Below are 24,936 nucleotides of genomic sequence, written 5' to 3' on the forward strand. Positions count from 1 at the left end.
AGAGAGGGAGACACAGAATTGGAAGCAGGCTCCAGGCTCTGAGCCATCAGCCCAGAGCCCGATGGGGGGCTCGAACTCATGGACCACGAGATCGTGACCTGAGCTGAAGTTGGACACTTAACCGACTGAGCCACCCAGGCGCCCATCATAAACCAATTTTGGAGAGCTTAAATTTTGTGACTTATTTTTTTGTTATTTGTTTAAATGTTTTTCTCATTTGGTTTGAGATATTGGTTGTTTAAATATTTTTTAACTTTCATACAGTTAAAAGTTCTTTTAAAGATTTTATTTTAAAATAATAAAAAGTGGGGTGCCTGGGTGGCTCAGTCGGTTAAGCGTCCGACTTCGGCTCAGGTCATGATCTCGCGGTCCGTGAGTTCAAGCCCCGCGTCGGGCTCTGTGCTGACAGCTCAGAGCCTGGAGCCTGCTTCCGATTCTGTGTTTCCCTCTCTCTCTGACCCTCCCCCATTCATGCTCTGTCTCTCTCTGTCTCAAAAATAAATAAACGTTAAAAAAAATTAAAAATAAAATAGAATAATAAAAAGTAAAAATTATTAATTTTTATTAATATGTGATTTTATTAATTGTCTATATTTTATTAATTTTATTAGTAAATATGATATGTAATAAAATATATTAAAATTTATTAAAAATAAAAACAGTAACCTCTACACCCAGCGTGGGGCTCAAACTCCCAAGACCAAGGTTAGGTGTCCCAAAATAAAAGTTTTCCCTTGATGGCAAACTCACACACACGCAAACACACACACACACACACACACACACACACACACACACACCACAATATAGATATGAGTCACCTTAAGTTAGGATGTCAGTAACAGAGGATAATGTAAAAATAAAGAAAGCAGAAAAATTAAAAAAGAAAATTAAAGAAAAAGGAATGGACAGTTATGCTTACAGTTTGTATATACACAAAAAAATGTCTAACTCACATAGGCACAAGAGGAGATAAGGGACAAGATTCCAGCTGGAGACACTTCATCCCAAGTGGTGCAGGTGCAGAGGCTGTACTCGGTTTGCCAGCTGTGGCACTGACGGGGGAGGAGAGGGACGCGGAGACTTCCAGAAGCTGGCAGTAGGGGAAGCTGTGCCCATTCCTGGGCCTGGAGGGAGGAGGGGTCGCCTGGGCCCGGTAAGGAGCTGTCCTCCTGATGGCAACGCAGGAGGGAACAAGGCAAACCGGCCCCACTTTCCCTCCTCACGTCCTCCCATTTACAGCTGGTGCCGGAATGGGCGGTGAGGCCGGGAGTCAGCCTCGGGCACAGAGCCGGCCAGGAAAGGGCGCAGAACTGATTCGGAGAATGACTAGCAGCACGCTTGAGTCTGTTCCATCAACAGTATGCATGCGTTTTATTGCATTCATTCTCATCTATTTATTTAGTGCAGGCAACCTCAGAGATATTGTGGGCTCCATTCCAGACTGCCGCAATAAAGTGAATATTGCAATAAAGCGAATCGAATGAATTTTTTGGCTTCCCAATACACATAAAAGTTATGTTTACACTATACAGTCTAAGTGTGCAATAGCATTATGCTTAAAATAAAGGTACACCCTTAATTTAAAAATGCTTTGTAGCTGGGGGGCCTGGGTGGCTCAGTCGGTTAAGCATCTGACTTTGGCTCAGGTCGTGATCTCACGGCTCATGAGTTCGAGCCCCACATCGGGCTCTGTGCTCACAGTTCAGAACCTAGAGCCTGCTTGGGATTCTCTGTCTCCTCTCTCTGCCTCTCCCCCACTTGCACTCTGTCTCTCTCACTGTGTCTGAAAAATAAATAAACATTTAAAAAAAAACACACTTTATTGTGAAAATTGCTAACCATCATCTGAGCTTGCTGGTGGAGGGTCTTGCCTCTGTGCTGATGGCTGCTGATTAGGTAGTGGTTGCTGAAGAAGGTTGGAGTGGCCATGGCAACTTTTTTTTTTTTTTTTTTTTAAGAGAGAGAGAGAGCTTGAGCAGCGGAGAGGTAAAGAGGGAGATAGAGAATTTTCAGCAGGTTCCATGCTAAGCATCGAGCCTGATTCAAGGCTTTATCCCATGACCTTGGGATCGTTCGGACACTCAACTGACTGAGCCACCCAGGTGCCCTGGCCATGGCAACTTTTTGAAATACAACAACAATAAAATTTGCCACATTGGTTGAACCTTCCTTTCACAAATGATTACTCTGTAGCATGCAATGCTGTTTGATAGCATTTTATCCACAGTAGAATCTATTTCGAGATTGGAGTCAATCTTCACAGATCCCGCTTCTGCTAGATCAACTAAGTTTACATACTATTCTAAATCCTTTGTTGTCATTTCAACAATCCTAACAGCATCCTCACTGGGAGTAGATTCCATCTCAAGAAACCACTTACTTTGCTCATCCATAAGAAGCAGTATCTGTTCAAGTTTGATCATGAGATTGTAGCCATTCGGTCACATCTGCAGACTCCGCTTTGAACTCTAGTTCTCTTGCTGTTTCCACGACATCCGCACTGACTTCCTCCACTGGAGCCATGAACCCCTCAAAGTCATCCATGAGGGTTAGAATCAACTTCTTCCAAACTCTTGTTCATGTTGTCACGTTGATATTTTGACCTCTTCCCATGAATCACAAATGTTCTTAATGACATCTAGAAGCGTGAATCTTTTCCAGAAGGCTTTCAATTGACTCTTCCCAGATGCATCAGAGGAATCACTCTCTATAGCCTTACAAAATGAATTTCTTAAACTATAAGACTTGAAAGTGAAAATGACTCCTTGATCCATGGGCTACAAAATAGGTGTTGTGTCAGCAGCATGAAAACAACGTTCATCTCATTGTCCGCCTCCATCAGAGCTCTTGGGTGACCAGGTGCATTGTCAATGAGCAGTGATATTTTGAAAGGAATCTTATTTTTTTCTGAGCAGTACTCAACAGCGGGCTTAAAATATTCAGCAAGCCATGTTGTAAACAGATGTGCTGTCATCCCAGCTCTATTCTTCCATTTGTAGAGCACAGGCGGACTAAATCCAGTGTCGTTCTTAAGGGCCCTAAGATTTTTGGAATGGTAACTGAGTGTTGGCCTCAACTTCAAGTCAGCAGCTGCATTAGCCCCTGACAAGAGAGTCAGCCTGTCCTTTGAAACCAGTTATTGATTGCTCTCTAGCTCTGAAAGTCCTCTATGGCATCTTCTTCCAATAGAAAGCTGTTTGACCCACACTGAAACTCTGTTGTTTAGTGTAGCCACCTTCATTAGCTAGATCTTAGCTAGATCGTCTGGAGAACTTGCTGAAGCTTCTCCGTCAGCACTTACTGCTTCATCTTGTATTTTGGTGTTACGGAGGTGGCTCCTTTCCTTAAACTGCACGACCCGACCTCTGTTGGTTTCACACTTTCCTTCTGTAGCTTCCTCACCTCTCTCAGCCTTCGTGAAACTGAAGGGAGTCAGGCCCTTGCTCTGGATGAGGCTTTGGCTTCAGGGAATGGTGGGGCTGGTTTGATCTTCTATCCAGACCACTCCATCTCTCTCCATATCAGCAATAAGATCTTTTGCTTCCTTATCACTCGTGTGTTCATGGGAGTAACACTTTTCATTTCCTTAAAGAACTTCTCCTTTGCGTTTGTAACTTGGCCAACTGTTCGTGGCAAGAAGCCGAGATCTGGGCCTATTTTGGCTTTCGACATGTCTCCCTCATGGAGCTTAGTCAGTTCTAGCATTTTTAAAATATTTTTTAAAGATTTATTTATTTGTTAATCTATTTTGAGAGAGAAAGAAAGCAAGGGAGAGGCAGAGAAAGAGGGAGAGAGAGAGAATCCCAAGCAGGCTCTGCACTGTCAGCACAGAGCTCCACAGGGGGCTCGAATGCAGGCATCGAAATCAAGAGTCAGATGCTTAACCCTCTGAGCCACCCAGGCACCCCCGCTTTTGATTTAAAGTCTGATGTGCAACATTTCCTTCACTTGAACACTTGGAAGCCAATGTAGGGTTATTATTTGGCCTCATTGCAATATTGTTACGTCTCAGGGACTAGGGAGGCCTGAGGAGAGGGAGAGAGATGGGGAATGGCCAGTTTGTGGAGCAGTCAGAACACACACAACATTTATCACTTAGTTTTGCTGTCTTATATGAGTGTGGTTCACGGTGCCCCCAAACAATTACAGTAGTAAGGTCAAAGTCACGGATCACCATGACAAATATACTGGCCATTAAAAAGATTGAAACATCGTGAGGATTATGTTTGTCATACCAAAATATGACACAGAGACATGAATGGAGCAAATGCTGTTGGAAAAATGGTGCCAATAGACTGGCTTGACGTATGAACCTTCAATGTGTAAAAAACACAATGCCTGCAAAGCATAATAAAGCCAAGCACAATAAAACAAGGTCTGTCTATAGTAAATAGCCATGTTTTATGACTTGGAGAAAACGATGTCCGTGAAGGCAAAGGTGTCTTGTGTGTGCCCTATATGCATAAAGCTATCTGTTTACGTATTATGCATGTATGTGTATGTATATATGCAGATTTATATACAATATCTCGTGAATTATCATTTCCCTATGAGAACACGTCTGCTCTTATTTCTTGATGTACATGGCTTCTCTAACTTAAATATATCCAAATGAATAGAAGTTCAGAATCCCAAGTGATGTTACCACTGTATGACATGTGGCCACTCATTTGTTTTACCAACATCTTGTAAGCTCCTACCACGTTCCAGGCATGATGCTAAAAACTAACCACATGCACCGAGTTGACCTCCCTCATCCATTAACTCACAGCCACTTGAATACATTAGACCCCAAAACACAATGATAAACCAGCATGTGAATTCAAGCAAAGTAAGAAGGGGGGAACAAGGCTTGGTGGTAGCTCTGAGGAGCAGGGAGTCCCTCTAATGAGCATGAGTCAGGAAAGGATTCTCCAGGTTGGGGGAGGCTTCTACTGTGGATTCGCACAGAAAGGGGAGGGCGAGTTCGCCAGGCAGACAAGGGGAGGAAAAACTCTGGGCAGAGGAATGAGCAGGTGCGAAAGCACAGAGGAAGAGCCCCGCACCCGTGTTCAGGTGGAATATAAAAGGGCAAGGCTCCCAGGGGCAGAAAGTCAGGCTGGACAAGCAGACAGGAAACAGCACATCACACTGTGCCCAGTGCAACAAAGTTAAGCAGCTTGATTTTCTTCCCAGAAAGTATCACCCTTGGGTCTCCGTGGAAACTAGTACTGTCAATATTTAGTAGGGAAAACTTGAAAAAGGAATTCCGTGATCAACTATGTTGAGAAAATTCTGGATTGAACATGTCTCCTCGCTGTAGGATCCTTCAGAACCATTACTACTCTGAATTATGAATGCATATGGGGTCTCCACGAGGGATTTTGGCTACATCAGTTTTCAAATGTATAGTCAACCGTTTATTCGTTTGCTGAAGTTTCTCTCTGAGTCTCTGTCATTTTTGTTTTTGTTTTTGTCTTTGTTTCAGAAAATGCTGATGTAATTGCTGGATAGACAGTGAAATATTTTAAACAGCAGAGCAAGAGAGACACCATATCGGTCTTGTATTCTGACATTTTTGACATTATCCTCTGGTCGCAACGTGAAAGGCCTGGGCCTGACAGCAAAAGAACTAATTAAGAGGTAATTAGTGATCAGGAAGAAGGTCATCTTGGGCAGAGGGAAGAGAGACAGGAAGTGAACAATAGTTTAAGGAAATAATAGTTTGTCGAATCATCCGTCCCCTCGGTCTCCGCACCATATAGGTTTCTTCAGCTATGGATCCTGGGCGACATGCGTTGCAACTTAGAGAAGGATAATGTGTCCCAGGCCTGTCTTGAAGATGAATATGATTAACATTAACTCATTGTTAGTTTGCGTCCTGTCAGCCCTTCTGGAGAAATCAGATTTGGGGCTGAGAACACATACCCTATAGTATCCCCCCTAAATGTTGAGCGCGAGGAACGGAAGGGGATGAGCCTCCCTCCAGTCTTGAAGGAGAGACCGATGAGTCCAGCAAAGAGCAGAGTCCTGAGGCCAGAGCCTCAGGTCCAGAGAACAGGTCACCGCCTCTGACAAGTTAGCCGAGAAGCCTCAATGGTGCAAACAGACTCACCAAAAGTCACCAAATGTAGAGCAGAGTGGATTGGGGGGGCGGGGCGTGCTCCGTGGAAAAGCAGGAGCACCCCAGGGACACCTGGGGGGCTCAGTCCATTAAGCGTCCAACTCTGGATCTCGGATCAGGTCACGATCTCACAGTTCGTGGGTTTGAGGCCCACATCTGGCTCCATGCTGACAGTGTGGAGCCTGCTTGGGATTCTCTCTCCCTCCCTCTGCTCCTCCCCCACTTGCTGTCTCTCTCAAGACAAATAAATAAACTTAGAAGAAGAAGAAGAAGAAGAAGAAGAAGAAGAAGAAGAAGAAGAAGGAGGAGGAGGAGGAGGAGGAGGAGGGCAGGAGTACCAAATTGTACAACAAAGCAAATGGGAGATGGGCCGTTCCCCTGGGGTCAAAGGTGAAAAAGCAGAGACAGGGTGTCTTATTTCCTACGCAGCCCCTTGAAACAGTGTGAAAGTGCTGCCAGTGCATATAAATTAAACATACCCCCCTGTAGCTCTAATGTAGATAAATCCCTCGAATTATCAAGGACGGGGAGGGGAGAGGCGGGACTGTTGAACGTGAAACTGGAGGAGGTGATGGGGTGAGAGGTGGGAAAGACTCACGCGAGGAGGGATTTCAGGAAGACCCCGGACGTGAACACGAGCCAAGGACAAACACTGCTCACCACACCAGGCCTTTTATTTCTATTTTTTAACCAAAAACAGGGCTGCACGTTTTTCAGCAGTCTTACGAGACAGCCTGATACTTAGACACGTATGGCTACTTTGTTCTGAGTTGCACAGTCTCCGGGGACCCCCATAAACCCGTGGCAGGCGTGTCCGCACCAGGTGTGGGTCAGAAGCCCCGGGCTAGATGGACCAGGGCACACATCCCGTATTCTGCTGGTTTCTCCCAGGATTTCCAGTCTTTCCCTGCGGCTTCCAGGGCTCCGTTTGACCCGAGGGCCTCATGGACACAGGAGAGGCACCTCCCTGTCCCTTTCTTGCTCTCCAGCTATCTCCCGCCTAGTGTCAGGATTATATGGAATTTGTATCTAAATGAGAATTTAAAAAGTGGCTACAGCCGGTCCAGGCTGGAGTCTCCTTCACGGGAACCTCAGTAGCGAGTTCACCCACTCCAAGCGACAGTCTGCGTTCCATAGGCGCTTTTGAAGACTATTTAGAATAAAACAAGCGGAGGAAAAATCTGCCTTGTGCCGGACGGCGGGCTGCTGCTGAGACACACATCAAGGCAGAACCCGAAAGCTCTGTGAGCCCAGATCCCAGGCTGAGAGCCACAGCCTTGTCTTGAATTTTGTTTTAAATCCTTTCCTTCCCAAGAGGAATGAGGTCGCCAACCCCAAGGTTGCACCTGATCCTTTCCATTCCCTTTCAAGATGCTGGCTTACCCAGTGTATGCTGCAGTCATTTTTGGAGCTCCAGGGTGAGGCGGTGTGGGATGGGCAGGGGGGGTTAGGAATGACTTAGGAGCGGGAGAAAATGCTTCAGACTGGAGCTCTGTGCTCCCCGGTGAAGGGAGAGCAAAGGGAGGGAAGACGAGGGAGGTGTTTCACTAAGAGCCTCTGTGATGGCGACCCCACCCCTCACGCCAGGGCGTGCACAGGATGTGCTCTCCCTGGGGTGTCTTCTAGCCCCCGCCCACCCCGGGATTAGAGAATCCAACAGGGTTATAGGCAGTGTGCCTTCTCAGTGCCCTCCAGATGAAATGTAGACTTAAAAAAAATTTGTTGAGACATTTTTCAAATCAAAACTCTGGACGTTCTGTTCTGTTCTACCGCAGTACAGGTCTTGGTAGCTGAAATTAGTAACCGGTTCTGATACGCAGTGTTGTAGTTGGAATTAAGTCAGTGAAGCACAGGAAAGTTGGGCTTAGAGGTGATCCCTGCCCTCCCCAGCCCCAAGGTGAGGGAGGGTAAGGGTATAAATTCAAATTACTATCTGCAGGAGGAGAGGGGGAAAATCGGTTGAACTTCCATCTCAAAATCTTCCAACTTGGCAAGAGCTGACTCAACTGTACTACTGGAAGGTATTTCGGAGGCACAGCCAGCCTTGTGGGGCTCTTCACTCCAGCCGCCCTGCACCGCCCACCCCCCTGGCCCATCCTAACAGCAACCCACCAGACCACTCCACACTCCCTTTGCCCACCACCACTCGAATCAACGTGCTCCCAGAATTGCTACAGAACTCTCTTTTGCTTATTTTTAACATCCATGGAGGCGATTTTCAGCAATGCTGAGCCATCTGCCTGGGCCATCGGAATTAACTCCCCAGATACAAATTCTTTTCCTTCCTCCTTCCTTCCTTCCTTCCTTCCTTCCTTCCTTCCTTCCTTCCTCTCTCCCTCCCTTCCTTCCTTGTACTTTGATTGCAAAAAATGCATTGGACAAGCCTGTTTCTCTAAACCCTATTATTTTTAATGTGCGATGTTTAAAGGAACATACACAGCACTTGAGAAGACATGCCTGTATTCTCTTTCCACTCAATTTCTTACCATCACATTTATGCTCATTGCTATCAAAACAATCAGCAACCATAAACGTACAACAGGTACCATGCTAAGCACTTTACATACATTATTTCACTTAATCTTACATAACAACCTCACAAAGGAAGCAGTAACGAGTGAATTTCCTCAAGATCACTCTGCTTGAGTAAACGGTAAAAGCCAGGATTCAGAGTAAGCCGGGGAACTACACTATAAATTATCCACAGGGAAGAGTATCAAGCTTGGATACAGATATAAGGGGAAACTCGTGATAAGACAAAATTTGAACCTGGGAGATGCTTTATTGCTGCTCAAAATGTGATCTGTAAAGTGGCAGCATTAACATCACCTCATCATTGGTAAAAATGCAGCTTCTTGGGCCCTAACCAGACCTATCGAATCACGTTATTTAAAAAAAATTTTTTTTTAATGTTTGTATTTATTTTTGAGACAGAGAGACAGAGCATGAGCAGGGAAGGGGCAAAGAGAGAGGGAGACACAGAATCGGAAGCAGGCTCTAGGCTCTGAGCTGTCAGCACAGAGTCCCATGCGGGGCTCGAACTCACGGACTGTGAGATCATGACCTGGGCCGAAGTCAGACGCTTAACCGACTGAGCCACCCAGGATCCCCTCACATGTTATTTTTAAATGTATGTATTTATTTTGAGAGAGACAGAGACAGCCTGAGCAGGGGAGGGGCAGAGAGAGAGGGAGAGAGACAGAATTCCAAGCAGACTCTGCTGCACCAGCACAGAGACTGATGCAGGGCTCGAACTCACAAACCTTGAGATCATGACCTGAGCTGAAGTCAGATGCTTAACCAAATGAGCCACCCAGGCACCCCTGAATCATATATATATATATATATATATATATATATATATATATATATAGTTGTTTTTTTTTTTGAGAGAGAGCGAGAGCACTTGAGCACAAGTCGGGGAGAAGGGCAGCGGGAGAGGGAGGGTCTTAAGCAGACTCTGCTCAGCACAGAGCCTGACGCGGGGCTCGATCTCACAACCCTGGGATCGTGACCTGAGCCAAAACCAAGAGTCGACGCTCAACCAACGGAAACACCCAGGTGCCTCACGAATCATATTTTTATTATCTTGTTCAGTCTCCACCTGAACCGTGGAAACATGAGAGGTCATGAAGTTATTCACAGGAGTTATGAATCCAAAAGAGCAGGAGGCATTGTCTCTGGGATAAATATGTCTTGAGAACTTAAGTTTTGCAAAATATAAAGATGCTTTTGAGCCATCTCAAATATCTCTATATGGCAATAGTTCTGGACCCAAATAAATGTTTTTGTGTTAGTATATATACCTTCTCATGTAACTGGTCAAAGTATTAGTATATGAAGACCTGTGGAATTTTTTCTTAATTAAAAGGAATCTTCATAAAGATAGGGGAAAACCAATACATTTCAAATTTGCACCTGATGCCGGAAATTCTTTTCCAACTAAGTGGTCACTTAGTTTGTGTCTGAGGATCGCTGTGGAGAAGAACCACACATCTCATTATTCAGCTCAATCATTTCTTTAGAAGATATAATTTTTTTTAATTAAAAAAATTTTTGGGGCGCCTGGGTGGCGCAGTCGGTTGAGCGTCCGACTTCAGCCAGGTCACGATCTCGCAGTCCGTGAGTTCGAGCCCCGCGTCGGGCTCTGGGCTGATGGCTCAGAGCCTGGAGCCTGTTTCCGATTCTGTGTCTCCCTCTCTCTCTGCCCCTCCCCCGTTCATGCTCTGTCTCTCTCTGTCCCAAAAATAAATAAACGTTGAAAAAAAAAAATTAAAAAAAAAAAAATTTTATGGACAGAGTACTAGATGAAACTTAGAAGACCTAATTTTTAGAAGTTATTTCAATATTGAGTTGAATCGCACCTCACTGCACTAATTTCAGCTTCTCAAGCTAAAGAAAATTAGAGGCCTAATCTCATCGTTTCTTCAAATATTTGAAGACATAACATGTCTTCTCTGGCCTAAACACTGTAATTAGATCCTTCAACTTCTACTCGTTTGGCATAATTTCCAGATCCTGAGAGTTTCCTTTCTTTTAGTTTTTGTCCCTTTAAAATAGAGTACCCACCCAAAAGACAACTCAATCAATGCTCAAAATGAGATCTTTGCCAGTGCAGGTAAAGCTGTTTTCTTTCTCATCTGAGGTGACCCATGTTTCTGAAGGCAAACCAACTTATACCCTTGGGTATTGCCCTTTTTCCTTTTTTCGAAAAGACTTTATTTTTAAGTAAGTTCCACACCCAGTGTGGGGCTCGAACCTGTAACCCTGAGATCAAGGGTCCCACACTCCACTGACTGGGCCAGCCAAGTGCCACTTGGGTATTTCTTTTAAACATAAAATCAGCCAAGTACGCAAGACTGGTCACTTTAACTGCTATAAGGCTAGATCCTCAACATTCTCCCATTTGTCCCATTTGTTTGTTTGTTTGTTTTTAAACCTAAACACAGGACTTTCCATCTGCCCCTGTATATTTCACTTTATCTGGGTCTATTATTCCCAAATGAGAATATCCATTCTACTTTCATCCTGCCCCCGTGAATTAGCTTCCTCCAAACTTTGTGTGCTCTCAGCAATGACATAAATGAAATAAACATGCAATGACTTCCCATTCGTGCATTTCTGTTCATTGCTTCATGTGACTGTTGTCCAAACACAGACGACTTGACAGAGTAGCCCATTCCAGAATTTGTCAGGAATCAAACAGAAGATCACCACCCTGGACTCTGTCATTTAGGTGCTTGCTTGTTCTCCGGTACTCTACCAGTTCTGCATAACTCCTCGGAGATTATGAGTAATGGCTCTTTGACGGCATCTGCAAATTAATTCACTACTCTGGAATAATCTAAGCCGGAAGACAGGAACTCCTTCAAAGCAAAAAGATATTCTTTAAGTTTCTCTCTCATCTTTCTTTGGATCCATATGCCCATTTTCAAGTGAAAGGCCATTCTTTGGTGAAGACACAGGAAAATCACTGTAAGCTCTGGTCCTTAGATATTATAGCCCGTGCCCTTCGCTTGTATTCTCTCCACTCTACATACACATTACAGAGTGATTTCAGTGACTCTTAACATTTTTGTAAATTCACTGGCTGCTTCCTTCTTGACATTATTCACACTGTTCTGTGCCCTGTCTCCTGATCCCCTGCGCCATTAGCCCCTTCCATGTACCCCATCTCATTCTGAGAGAACTTCTTCATCTAGCTAAGCTAAGATTATAATTTGGAGGGTTTATTTTAAACGGAAAAGTCAACTGAATATCCCAGATCTTTTCACTTCAATTGCTGTAAAGACAGATCTTCAACCTCCTCCCACAAGCACTTAGGTCAACCTACTCAAGGTGAAAGGAATTATCTTCCTCTCCATCCTTGCTCATCCTCTCGTAATCCTTGCCCTGGTTCATGGTGCCACAGTCCAACCAGTTACCCCAGACAGAAGCCAGGAGTGATTCCATGACTCTTATTCCCTCGACTTTCTGCAGTCAAACCTCAGCAAATCCTTCCAGCCATCCTTTGGTATTTCTCTTGATCTACCCTTCTCCCCATCATCTCCACCACAGAGTTCACTGAATGCCTGTAACATCCACTTTCCTGGAATGTTGCAATCATCTCCCCGGTGATGTGTCCTATTGTAGATGAATTCCTCCAGAAATTCTCCTCTGCATTGTCAATATAAAAACCCACCTAACACACATATTGGATATCGTATCTACCATGCTCAAAACCCACAAATGACTTCTCTTTGCACCCAGGATAAAATTCCAAGTTCTGAGCACCATCGAGCACTTGTTTCTGCTCACCATTGCAACTACATAGCAGCCCTTCCTCTTGTAAGAGAGTGCAATGCACTTCATCCTTGCCTTGAATCTCCCCCTACCCGAAATCTCTGCAGAACTTTTCTTCCCATTTTTCAAAACTCAAGTCAATTCCCCCCGTCTCTCTTAAATGTTTTTATGATCTAACAAAACTGACTTTGCTACTCCATCAGTGGGCCCTACAGACTCCTCTATTATAGCACTTATCAAACGGTATGAGAAGGATGTATTCGCACTTTTGTCTCTTGGCATAGGCTATCGAATCACTGAAGGTAGGATCGGGGCTTGGTCATACCTGAATCTACTCCCCATCCACAACACCAATGTGGTAGGCAGAGTAATGCTTCCCTCCCCCCAAGACAGCCATGTCCTAATTCCTAGAACTGGTGAATATGTTGTCCTTTTGGCAAAGAGGAATTAAGTTTTCTAAGGCTCTGGCTTTAAGGAAAGGGAGATTTGCCTGGATTATCTGGTGTGCCCAAAGTAATCACGAGGATCCTAAAAGTGGAAGAGAGAAGCTGGAGACAAGATCAGAGTGATGCATGTGAGGAAGTCTCAGCCTGCTCTTGCTGTCCCAGAAGACAGAGGAGGGAAGGGACAAAGTACAGATGTGCAGGTGGATTCCAGCAGCCAGAAAGGCAAGGGCAAGGATGATCCCGAACGGCCTCCAGAGAGGAGCACAGCCCTACTGACACCTTGACCTTAACCAATGAGACCCGCACTGGACTTCTAAGACAATAGATTCATGTGGTTTGAAGCCACGAGGTTTGGCTTAATTTGTTACAGCAGCCAGAGGAAACTAATACAAGTAGCACTTGCCACAGAGTCTGTTTGAGACCGGTTTATGGTGAATGCCTGTCTCCTAAATCTCCACTCAGTAGACATAATCATCTCAGAATGTAGAGTCAGGGACCCTCTCAGATTTCCAAGAATATGCTGATATTTGTCCTAACGCAGACATATTCCCCCAAGACAGTACTGCTTTTCCAGGCCCCATCCCCTCTAGAGAAAGAAGAAGCAGCCCCCCAGTTTCTGGATTGTTCCTGATCGTGTGTCATTCCTTAAAGTACCACTGTCATTGATGGTTACCAGGGTCCCCTACCATTGTGGAGAATGATGAACCACTCTTGATTCAAATTTGCTTTCTTCTCCTCAGTGAGGCCTTCTTAAGAAAATATATTCACCTTAAAATAGATACCCTCTATCTCCTCAAGCTAGAACTTCTTCACCTAATTGAAGTGAACAAGGCAGACTTTTATTTGTCATGTGCACTGTCATGCTGGGCTCACTAGGACCTGAGACCAATATGGCAGAGTCAACCCACTGGGATTCCCCGAAGGGTCCACAGGAACAGAGAAAAGCAATGGTAGACATGGGAAGACATTACTGGATGTACTCCCAGCCTTGTTCTCTGCTCCACAGAGAAAAATAAACATTATCAACAAGAAATGGAAACTGCTAAATATGGCTAGTCAGTAGTCTGAGACCCTCATCCCCTACTCCAGACTCTGAGGTCCACGTGAGGCTCTGACTTCCTAGCCCTATGCGGTCTTAATTTTGTGACCAGCCATGTTCTTAGAGTCACTGGTCTGAGACCCTCATCCCCCACCCCAGACTCTGAGGTCCATGTGAGGCTCTGACTTCCTAGCCCTATGCGGTCTTAATTTTGCGACCAGCCATGTTCTTAGTCAAATCTCCTACTTTTCTTAAATTATCTTAAATCGGGTTTATGACTCTTCCAACTAAAGGAGTCATGGCAAACAATACGTGTTATCCAATAAGTCAGGTCAATTAAAAATTTTTAAGCAATTCACAAAACTTGGGTCACAATCCCCTTAAGATGGTTGAAGATGAAACCACTCCATACCATGCTGAAACAGGATGACCTCCACTTGGGCAAAGACCCTTGCACTCATTGTTGGAATGGCCTGTAAGGTCTTCAAAGCAAGCTAATGCACACTTTTAACTGTCGCTGGCTACGCAACTAGCCTTCCTTAGCCTGCAGCCTTGGTTCTCAAAGTGTGAGCCCTGGGCCAGCAGTATCACCCGGTAACACCTAGCGACAAACATTCTCAGGCCCTGCCCCGGACCTATGTCATTAGAAATTCTGGGCCTGGGTCCAATATTCAGGTTTAACAAGTTCTCCATATGATTCTAATGCCTTCTAAAATCTGAGACCTACTAACCCACATGATAACCATGTTATTGGGTTTTTTGTCGGTTGGTTTGGATTGTTGTATTTTTCATTTTTTGTTTTTGTTTTTTTTTTTTTGCATTTCATTCTGTTTGAAATACTGATACATGACATATGACAAATTCGTAAACTATCAATCCATCTTATTGAAGAACACTTAAATCTCCACCCAGCGGCGCAGAAAAACATCAACCACATAAACTTCACAAGTTGATAAATTGATTCCAGGTGAATTTTTTGCCAACTTAGGTTGGCAATTTTCAGCCTCGTATAGTATATAAAGGCTAGTATAGTATATAAATTTGTATGAGAGAGGAAAAAAAAGCTCTTTAGAAATTAACTTACTATCAACATTAAATATACATATGTAACTTTTTATTTTAGTTAGACTATGGAACACCAGGCATTTTTTTAGGCAGGTAGATCTCACACCAACTTTATGCTCTCTTATAAATCTCCTTGTAGTTTTTGTTTTTCATTTTCTTTGAATTAAAGGAGATACATATCCCATGATGTGAGTTCACTATACGAAAGAATACTCTATTTTGAGCTTACATTTCTGGAAGAAGTAGGTCTTTGCATTTCCTGGCTATGTTGAGAATTCTTGGCTCCAGTTACCCAAATTTTCAATGTGGCTGACTGCTGAACCCCACTACCCCAGTGGGGGGCACTCATTGTAAAAGGCTTGCTAAGTGGGCATGACACTTCCCAAGTTTCTAGGGAGAAGAGTGTTTGCTTTCCTTCTGGCTAAAGATTTAATTTGTTATTTAGTTTTGCACTCACTTCATGGATCTACAACCTGGGGTAGAAAAGAGAAAAAGTGATTACATTCAACAAAATGGACAAATATGCCAGAATAAGAAATCCTGTTAAAATGTTGGATGCATGCCCCAAGGCCAGCAGTGCTATCATTATCATAATATACTACCTTTCTCATATTGCTGTGAAGTATAAAACACAGCAACTTACCTACCTTTAATTAGCTGCATTTAGTATTTTTTATGGCCACTGAACATGGTACTCAGATTATCATATATTAGCATATAATTTGCATACACACCTCAAGGTATTTGATTTTATTGCTATTACCTTTTGTGGCCCTATTTCAGTAATGACTCTAATGGAATATAAAAAAAAAAAAAAAAAGGGTGAGATTTCTGACTCAATTCGCTCTGCAGTCTTGGGAGTTTTACAATGGCAAGTTCTATGTTCAACATAAAATTCTTCAAAAAATTTTTTTCTGTGTCTTCTTATCTTAGTCAATCGGCCTAGGTACTTATCTGGCAAATCCCTGATCGGCGCCACAATGAAAGCGTTTACTTTCATTCTGAGCTCCGTAAAGATATATTTCATAAGTAAGTCTTGGGGTATAAATTGTTTCATGTTTGCTTAAAAGAAAATTGCACACACACAATTTAATGAATCTCACCGGTCTATCAGCAGCTAAAGGCCCAGAGAAAGAAAAATACCAGCTGCAGCTAGAGAGTTTGGCGAAAGGTCAGAGGTCAGTGCCTGCATCTGCGTTCACTGGGAGACAGAGAGGAAAAATAAAGGGTCTCTCTTTGTTGCACGTCAGCACTATTTTAGAAAGTGCAGATACTGACTTAATTACCAACGTTCCCTCTTGCTCTGGGGTGCGGCGGCGGGCTATAAATCAATACCTAAGGTCACATTGCTAAAAGCATGAAAAAAATGTCTTTCTCGCGCTCGGGAGCATTGTTTTGTGCTTCTTTCTTGGCGCTACCAGCGCTCGATATCAGATAGAAACAGAGAGCAGGAGTCATTACGGAGACAATCAGAATTATGAAAACCGATAAGTAGAGCCGGCCTTTTGAACTGCAGGCAACTGTTCAACTATGTCAAATCTCCTGTCATTATTTGATTGTTTGTTGTTGATTCGTTTGTTTTTAATCCCTCCAGCCAATCCTTAAGCCTAAATGTGTAAATAAATATTACTGCGAATTACGTGCCAATTTGGAAGTAAAGCCAACCAATTTGTCTTCAGTTCAAAAATAATTTCAGTGGGTAATTGTAATGGGTTCAGGGCTGCCTATATACATTTTTATTCATCTTTCTGTCAACACGCTATGGAAATTCCTACATCTGATTTCCATAAACAGAAGAATGTCACCCTGTTAAAAGTGGGTGCTAGCCCCGTTATCGACAACTTACGCTACCTGGAAGGAAGCATGGCGTTTGTTAATTTGCAAAATCACAAACAGCCATTTCAAAGTAAGACAGTCTTGAAATAACTCACTTTGATGGTTAAAAAGAGCCAAAATGGAATCCCTTAATGATTTGTCTGCATCAAAGATACTACTTGGGATGCAGCTGAGGTTTGGTTCGGAGGACAGTCTGACGATCGTTGCATGGATGTCCACACCAGGCTTCTGTTTCAGTGACCAACACTGCCATCACAGATCAGACCAACCATGCAGCAGGCTGATCTGGTTAAGACAAACAAAATAACTACATTGATTTTGCTGAAGGGAAAATGAAGAGATGTAATATCTTTAAATAAGAAGTTTACAGCTCAGTCTATACATTTAGAGTGTCTGCAGTGGTTTAATATTCTAAATTTTTTTATGTTTATTCATTTTTGAAAGACAGAGAGAGACAGAGCACAAGCAGGGGTGGGGCAGAGAGAGAGGGGGACACAGAACCTGAAGCAGGCTCCAGGTTCCGACGTGGGGCTCGAACCCACGAACTGTGAGATCGTGACCTGAGCCGAAGTCGGACGCTCAACCGCTGAGCCACCCAGGCGCCCCTACAGTGGTTTCATTTTCAATGTGTACTATATGCCTTATTTTTGGAAGCAGGTAAGGTGCCAATTAGGGATACGTGAAAATAATATCAATAATTTCTGCAAACCATTCCCATTTCTTTATGCTTTTCTTTACATTAATTTTTTCCTCTAATACTGATACTTGTTTTAGAACTATTATATTTGGCCCAAATTTCTATTTTACTCGTACCATGTAGCCTGGGCCCTTATGGAAAGTACATTCTTCTACAGATATCCAATTTAGATAATTCTACAGTATGTATTAATGCCATCTTATCACTATTTCGTTGACTCATACATTTTGAGCAGGAATCTCCCTTAGAAGTCATCTGGTTGAACCTCCTTTTCTAACTAGTGGAAAAAGAGAGAGATCGTCTCATGTTGCTCCAAGGACTCAGCTGAAAAGAAGACAATTCAGTAAAATTTGTTTGCAGGGGAAATTTCCAATAAGTAACAGGCTCTACTCAACATCTTGGCGCAGGTTGGCGAGTATTTACTTATCTAATTATCTCTTCAAATAGTCCCCCTGGCAATGCAAAATCTGCTACCTTTCCCAGAGTGGACAAAAGCACATTTAACTTAATGAAATGGCAGCATAGAGCAGCAACTTGTATCTTCCCAGACTCCGCCATCAGAGAAATGTGAAGTTAAAAGACAAGTTTCATTTGCTGTTCTCTCATGAAAATGGGAAATGGATGAGAAAGGCTGTTTGTTCTGTTGCCACAGAGAATTCTCGAGAATGAACACACATATTATTATAACAGCTCAGCTTATAAAACACAAGTCGTAATTGAAGGTAGTGTCTACCCTAAATACCGAGGGCAATTTGCCCTGGCATCTAGCTACCCATCGTGCCTTTAGGGGTCCATCGAGCATATGCACATCACATCAGCCAGAGTCTGCCAGCATATAATGTCTCTCTAGGGTTTCACTATTACCCTATTTGAATGCCTGAGAAGATGCTCATAATTGCTTATTATGACATTAGACAAGAGAATTCAAGTCCCATTTGATTGTAATGAGTTCGTGGAGTCCCTGCCTTTTGTGGGTCCAATCACATCCAGAATTGAACTTAAGGCATGTATATTGAAACAGAATTACACTTGAACCGTTGAGCACGAGGCGTGGATCTTGTTCACTTATGATTTTTTCTATTACTTTCCATAGTCTGTTGGTGGAAACAAAAATAATATCAATTATAAAATCCTTCAGCAGACACTTAAGCTTCTTTCCAAACTGCAATTTATTTCTCCAGGTTACCTCTGAAATCATTCAGACTTACTGCCTCCAGATAAGCAAATTAAATGGTAAAAAAAAAAAAAAAAGATAAAATTATTTCTTTAAAACATGTATTAAGTGGCAGAACTAGTGGGTTTTACGTGTATGTATAAAAATATGCAAATATGTATCTTATGAGCAGGTGCGTCCATTGACAACACCTATTTAGACCAAGGTGAAATACCTCTGCGTTTAAGAAATTACCAGTAAACAGCCTCTATCCTATTTTTACAAGACGAAAAGTCAAAGAAGGCCTATTAAGTCAACACAGAATTGGCTACAATAAAAGGGGCAAAGAGTAACACGATCCCATTTGATTTCTAAGTGGAAAAAGTAGGAATCCTTTGAAGTGCTTTGATAAAGCACCGCTGCTTCCCATTTCCTCACAGGCGTATCCAGACGGCTGAAGGAGGAACAACAATGAGTCGGATTCTAACGGAAAGCTCCCTGAGACCCCAGGGCCCTCCGTTCAGAGCTGAAGCCGAAACCGTCCAAAACGCGAGAGCACATGGGGAGGTGGTGCAGGGACGCAACCGGCAAAGCCCAGGTGCATTCGTGATCTTCAAGTTTGCAGACACACATCATGTTAATTGCTTGCCCGCAGAAGTAGGTTTTTTTATTATAGATTTTAATATTTTTTATTCTTTTTTTTCTTAAAAAGAGAGATGTGTGTGTGCAAGTGGGGGACAGCGGCGGAGGGAGAGAGACAGAGAGAGAAAAAGAGAGAGAAAGAGGGAGGGAGAGAGCGTCTCAAGCAGGCTCCACACGCAGCACCAAGCCTGAGGCTGGGCTTGAACACATGACTGTGAGATCGTGACCTGAGCTGAGACAGATGCTCGACCAACTGAGCCACCCAGGTGCCCCAATTTTAATAACTTTTAAAGTTTATTTATTTATTTTGAGAGAGAGAGAGAGAGAGCAAGAGTGAGAGCACAAATGCGGGAGGGAGAGAGAAGGAGAGACAGAATCCCAAGCAGGCTCTCTGCCATCAGCACACAGCCTGACGCGGGGCTCGAACTCACAGAACTGCAAGATCACAACCTTAGCAGAGATCAAGAGTCGGAGGCTCAACCGACTGAGCCACCCAGGTTCCCCTTCATTATAAATTTTAAAATACTGTTGTGGCTATTCTGAAAATAATACTAAGTTCCCTTAATATCAAACTGGTTCTGAGTTATTAAATAAATATCTGATTGCCAGGGGTGGGGGGAAGCTCTGAGTTGGGGTGTTCTTTTCAGAGAACTCTAATAAGTTTTTTTTTTTTTTTTAATATCTCGAGGGAGAGAGCAAGTGAGCGCGAGCAGTCGAGGGGCAGAGAAAGGAAGAGAGACAGAATCCCGGTAGGCTCCCTGCTGACAGCACACAGCCCTATGGGGTCTGATCCCAGGATCAGAAAGCAAGGTCGCCTCACCAACAGAGCCACCCAGGCACCCCTAACAAGTATTTTTAGAAGAAGACCCAACATGTGTTTCTCTGTTTTTCCTACAAACGTTACCAGGTCATTTCACTCTTAAATGGAGCAGTTAGTGTCCTTATCTTTCAGAAGAAAATAACAGTGATTTAAACCACCCAGCATCACTCAGTATGAATTGAGTACCAAGTATTTGCCAGGCACTGAACTAAAATGCTAGAAAGATAAAGAGGAATATGGGGAGCTGCCATCTAGGAGGTTAAAACCTGATAAGGGACGTATCCACTTGCCCATCTCCCAAGAAATCCCACAGCGGCTACAGTGCCGGCTTACAGAGCTCTTGTGCAGGCAGGTACTAGTCGTGAACTTGGCGAGCCCAGGAACATCTCCAAATCTCAGTCTTCCCGCCAGTGCAATGGGAATGATAGCAGTATCTGCAGCTTAAATGCTAAAATTCAAATAAAATAATCAGTGCCAGCTGGACAGGTAGTAGGCATTAAATAAATGTTAAACGTTCATTATTATTCTAATCAACAAGGTAAAGTGTTCAAATAATGTAAAGAGGAATTCATAAAACGCCCTTTACAAATACTATAAAGGGACTTACTTACTCTGATGTTATAAATAGGATAATGAGAACTGTTAGGGGCTGAATTATGCTCCCCTCCCCAAATCCATACGTTAAAGGCTGAACTCTCAGTACTTTAGAATAGGACTGTAGAGAGAGGACCTCTACAGAGGTAATCAAGGTCAAATGAGGCCATCCGGCAGATCCTAATCCAGTCTGCCTAATGTCCTTGTAAGAGGGAATTTGGACGCAAGAAGAGATACCAGGGATGTCCATACACAGCCAAAAGACCACTAGAGGACACAGTGAGAAGGAGACCATCAGCAAACCAAAGAGAGAGGCCTCGGGAGAAATCAAACCTGTCTACACCTTGACCTTGTACTTTCTACCTGCAGAACTACGGGAGACTAAATTTCAGTTGTCTAAGCCACCCAGTGTGTGGTATTTTGCATAGCAGCCTGAGCAGACCTGTGCAAAAATGAAAGTATGTTAAATAATATAAATAAATGTCCACACAGCAATGATTAAAAAGGTAGACACATGTCGTCTTAAATATATTAACTTCTGAGCACGTGTCCTTTTGTGAATTCGTATTTTGCAATAAAAATAATGTATGTACCCAATAAAGAAGTATTCAAACAACTGAAGGGTGTAAAAAAATTATAAAAACTAGCTTCCCTTTCTTATTTCTATTTGAAATGGATGGATGATATTATAAATATATTTCTGGGCAAAATATATACGGCAGAAATGTTTCATTTGATACATGGATGACCGATAATTCATAGACCCTCAAGTGTGCACAACAATTAATCCAAGGTCTTCATCCACCCACCATTACTACCAGAGAGGAATATCCACATCGTTCTAGAAATGTGAGCCAGTCGCAAGTAGGCCATCCACACTGGTTTTTCAGCTGGAAAATGTGATACAGCCCTGGACTCAGAGCTTCATGCACAGTATGAGCTCAACAAATATGTGTCTGTTAATTTGATATGTTTGATTAATGATGCCTCAGATAATAAGTTTTACAGAACCAGAAGCACATGGTTTCCCTGGATATAATGAGTTCTAATTTTCGGTCAAGTCTATATGCGTGCGGATAAAAAATGAAAGAATACATATGTTAGTGCAAGAGATTTTGCCAAGCACTCTTTCTTGTCACCTTATTTAGTTCATTTGACATCTATCCATTCCTACATTGACTCAGTGCCAATAAAAACTTTGCTCCTAATGTTTTGCTGCTCTACAAGTGTCAGAGCATCTAAAACTGAGGATTAACTTTACCTGACAGATATGGGCCAAGGCAATAATCCATACCTAATTTCAGTTTTCCTCATTTTCTTGAAGATTCCCTGCAGGTTTCTAAGAAATAGCAGGAAGGGAAAAGGATTATGGAGACTTTGTTCACAACCAGAGCTCCTGCAGGAAGTGACAGCATTGCACTGGGCAAGCCTTTTTTTTGTTGTTGTTGTTTCTTGTCTGTTTTCCTTCCATGTTTGGAAATAGAAATAATACTGTCTCAGATTTCTAATAATGAGTTATTATTTGTTAGGATTCTGTCTATTGGCCAGGGGCTGATTTGCTCATCTTTCCAGGACTTTCTCAAGAGGGAGCATTCAGCTGACGGGTCCACTGGAGCTTGGGTTCACCTGGGCACACCTGTGCTCAACTGGGGAGTCTGGACCTCCCTCCAGGGTCTAGCAGGATTGGGGCTTTCTACTCTGTGATTCACTTTTTCTCCTGGTGGCCTCTCCTCCTGCAATGCCTGCGGGCAAACCTGTCCATGAGGGTAAAGGCTTTATTTTAAAATGTCTTATTTTGATATTCTTTCATTATAATTTGGCCTTTGCCTTTTCATTTCACAGATAACTTTGACCTTTTTGGACAAAAGCCATTTAAAAAAAAAATTAATGTTTATTTTTGAGAGAGAGTACAAGCAGGGGAGGGGCAGAGAGAGAGGGAGACACAGAATCCGAAGTAGACTCCAGGCTCGAGCGGTCAGTACAGAGCCTGACGCAGGGCTTGAACTCACAGACGGTGAGATCATGACCTGAGCCCAAATCAGACACTTAACCGACTGAGCCACTGGGGCACCTCTGGACAAAAGCCTTTTTTGAAAAGACATATGAAAAATTATTTTTATTTTTCATTTTTTACATTTACTTTACTATATATCTTGCATAAAAATATGTCCACAATTAATTTTGTGCACTTTTAAAATTTCAATTCTTTACTATCACTACAACCTACATTATGTGAAAATCTTGATTAAAAAATGTAATTAGTGATTTTGCTAAGATGAATATTATAGAATAAATATATAACAAGCTATATGTTTTGTGTGTCTTTATTCTCTTAATCATCCTGACATAATCAGACTGTGTCAGAATACCCAGACAAGCACCACAATATAAGTTAGCTGTTTTACTATTTCTCTGACTTTATTCATCTAGAAAACCATGATTTTACATGTTGTGGTGATTATTTTGTCATCATAATGGTATACATCTCACAGGATAGCTTTTGTTCATTAGTTTGTTAAAAGTGATTTATACTTTTACTGTTTTAGCTATGTTTACATAAGATTCCACCCATACTCTGGCCCTAAGCCCTGGTGATTAAAACATCTTAACCAAGGGAGGAGCATGATCAACACCACACTCTAGAAAGCTCTCCACTGGAGAGAATAAGACAATCAGGAGGCCGGTCTTCCTTTGAGTGGATAACGTTTCCACCTCTACCCTGAATTTCTTTTTTTTTTTTTTTTTTAAGATAATTTTATTGATTTGGGAGAGAAAGAGAGAAAGAGAGAGGCAGAGAGAAAGAGAGAGAGACAGAGACAGAGAGAGGGAGAGAGAGAATCCCAAGCAGGCTCCACACCATCAGTGCAGAGCCTGATGTAGGGGCTCAATCTCATGAACCCTGAGATCATGACCTGAGCCAAAATCAAGAGTGGGATGCTTAACCGACTCAGCCACCCAGGCGCCCCACCACCCTGACTTCTGAGTCGATCTCCTTCACTTCGTTCCTTAGCATATCTTTGGAGAGGTGTTGAGCCCTGCCATTCTAGGTTTCCTGGCCAGCAAGCTCTTGAGGCCTATCCATTTTCAGACCAGGCATTTCTGACAGCTCAGCCACAGGGGTGGACACGTGAGGCAGAAGCCACCAGGCATCTTGAGGCCTCTACTGTGGAACCCACCCAGCATCATTTTTCCGCCATTGAAAGTAACACACAGGTTTGGCCCATGTTCCGAGGGGGTCAACAGACTCCCTGCTGAGAAAGTCACGGTACGAAGTCAAAACATCGGAAGCCATACAAAGGATGAGAGATGGTCAGCAAACCACCACAAACACCTATTTCATAACATTACCTGCCTTTCCCGGAACATCGTTTAGCTTCTCAGGGCTCGAGCTCCCTCTGTGTGCCCCAGCACAGGTACTCTGAGAGGAACCAGCAGCTGGAATGAAAATAGACATGCTAGAGATAGACCCCAAATCTGAAATAATCACCAATTATCCGGTGCGTTCCTTGGCCAAGTTTTAATTTAAAATGTCATGAATTACAAACAGCCAGTGTTTGCCACTGAGCCAAAAATAACGTTTTCTGAATTTCTCCCAAGTTCTACTAGATACGCCTCAATCGCTTGTTTTTACTTCATGTCGGTATGCCGTTGTGTAATTCACCATTATCAGAATGATATGCTGGGTTGGGGCGATTCTCCTGCTCAGCACAAATTACCAGAGTTTGACCCCATGGGAATTACTGGTAGCAAAAAAAAAAACTGTTAACAAGCAGCTATTTCACCGAATTTATATCTCTGTCCAACACAGGCACAGTAGCCCATTTGACGTGCCTGTTACCAAGAGAATGAACCCCATTAGGGCGCCTGGGTGGCTCCGTCGGTTAAGCATCCGACTTCTGCTCAGGCCATGATCTCGTGGTTTGTGGGTTTGAGCCCCACGTCGGGCTGTGTGCTGACAGCTCAGAGCCTGGAGCCTGCTTCGGATTGTGTGTCTCTCTCTCTCTCTCTCTCTCTCTCTCTCTCTCTGTCACTCCCCAACTCGTGCTCTGTCACTATCTCTCAAAAATAAATAAACATTAAAAAAAAAGGAATAGGGGTGCCTAGGTGGCTCAGTAGGTTAAGCATCCAGCTTCCCCCTAGGTCATGATCTCGCCATTCCCGAGTTCCAGCTCCACGTGAGGCCCCGTGCTGACAACTCAGAGCCTATGGAGCCTGCTTCAGATTCTGTGTCTCCCTCTCTCTCTCTGCCCCTCCCC

The 24,936-nt window shown here is 43.2% G+C and overlaps 1 protein-coding gene across 2 annotated transcripts in view; it reads right to left on the reverse strand.

The window, feature by feature from the left end:
- LOC123607958 overlaps window positions 1-24,632 on the reverse strand; it is a 44,582-nt gene extending 19,950 nt beyond the window's left edge. Inside the window, exon 1 of one of the 2 annotated variants that reach the window (XM_045497237.1) lies at window positions 24,029-24,632. In XM_045497237.1, coding sequence (XP_045353193.1) covers window positions 24,029-24,046 — 18 coding nt within the window. In that variant the 5' untranslated portion in view covers window positions 24,047-24,632. Of the gene's footprint in view, window positions 1-16,869; window positions 17,262-24,028 lie in introns of those variants that run through there. The other variant, XM_045497235.1, reaches the window with a different exon arrangement.
- Window positions 24,633-24,936: the final 304 nt, after the last annotated feature.

This window comes from Leopardus geoffroyi, chromosome B2, assembly GCF_018350155.1.
Source record: "Leopardus geoffroyi isolate Oge1 chromosome B2, O.geoffroyi_Oge1_pat1.0, whole genome shotgun sequence".
NCBI classification, from domain to species: domain Eukaryota; kingdom Metazoa; phylum Chordata; class Mammalia; order Carnivora; family Felidae; genus Leopardus; species Leopardus geoffroyi.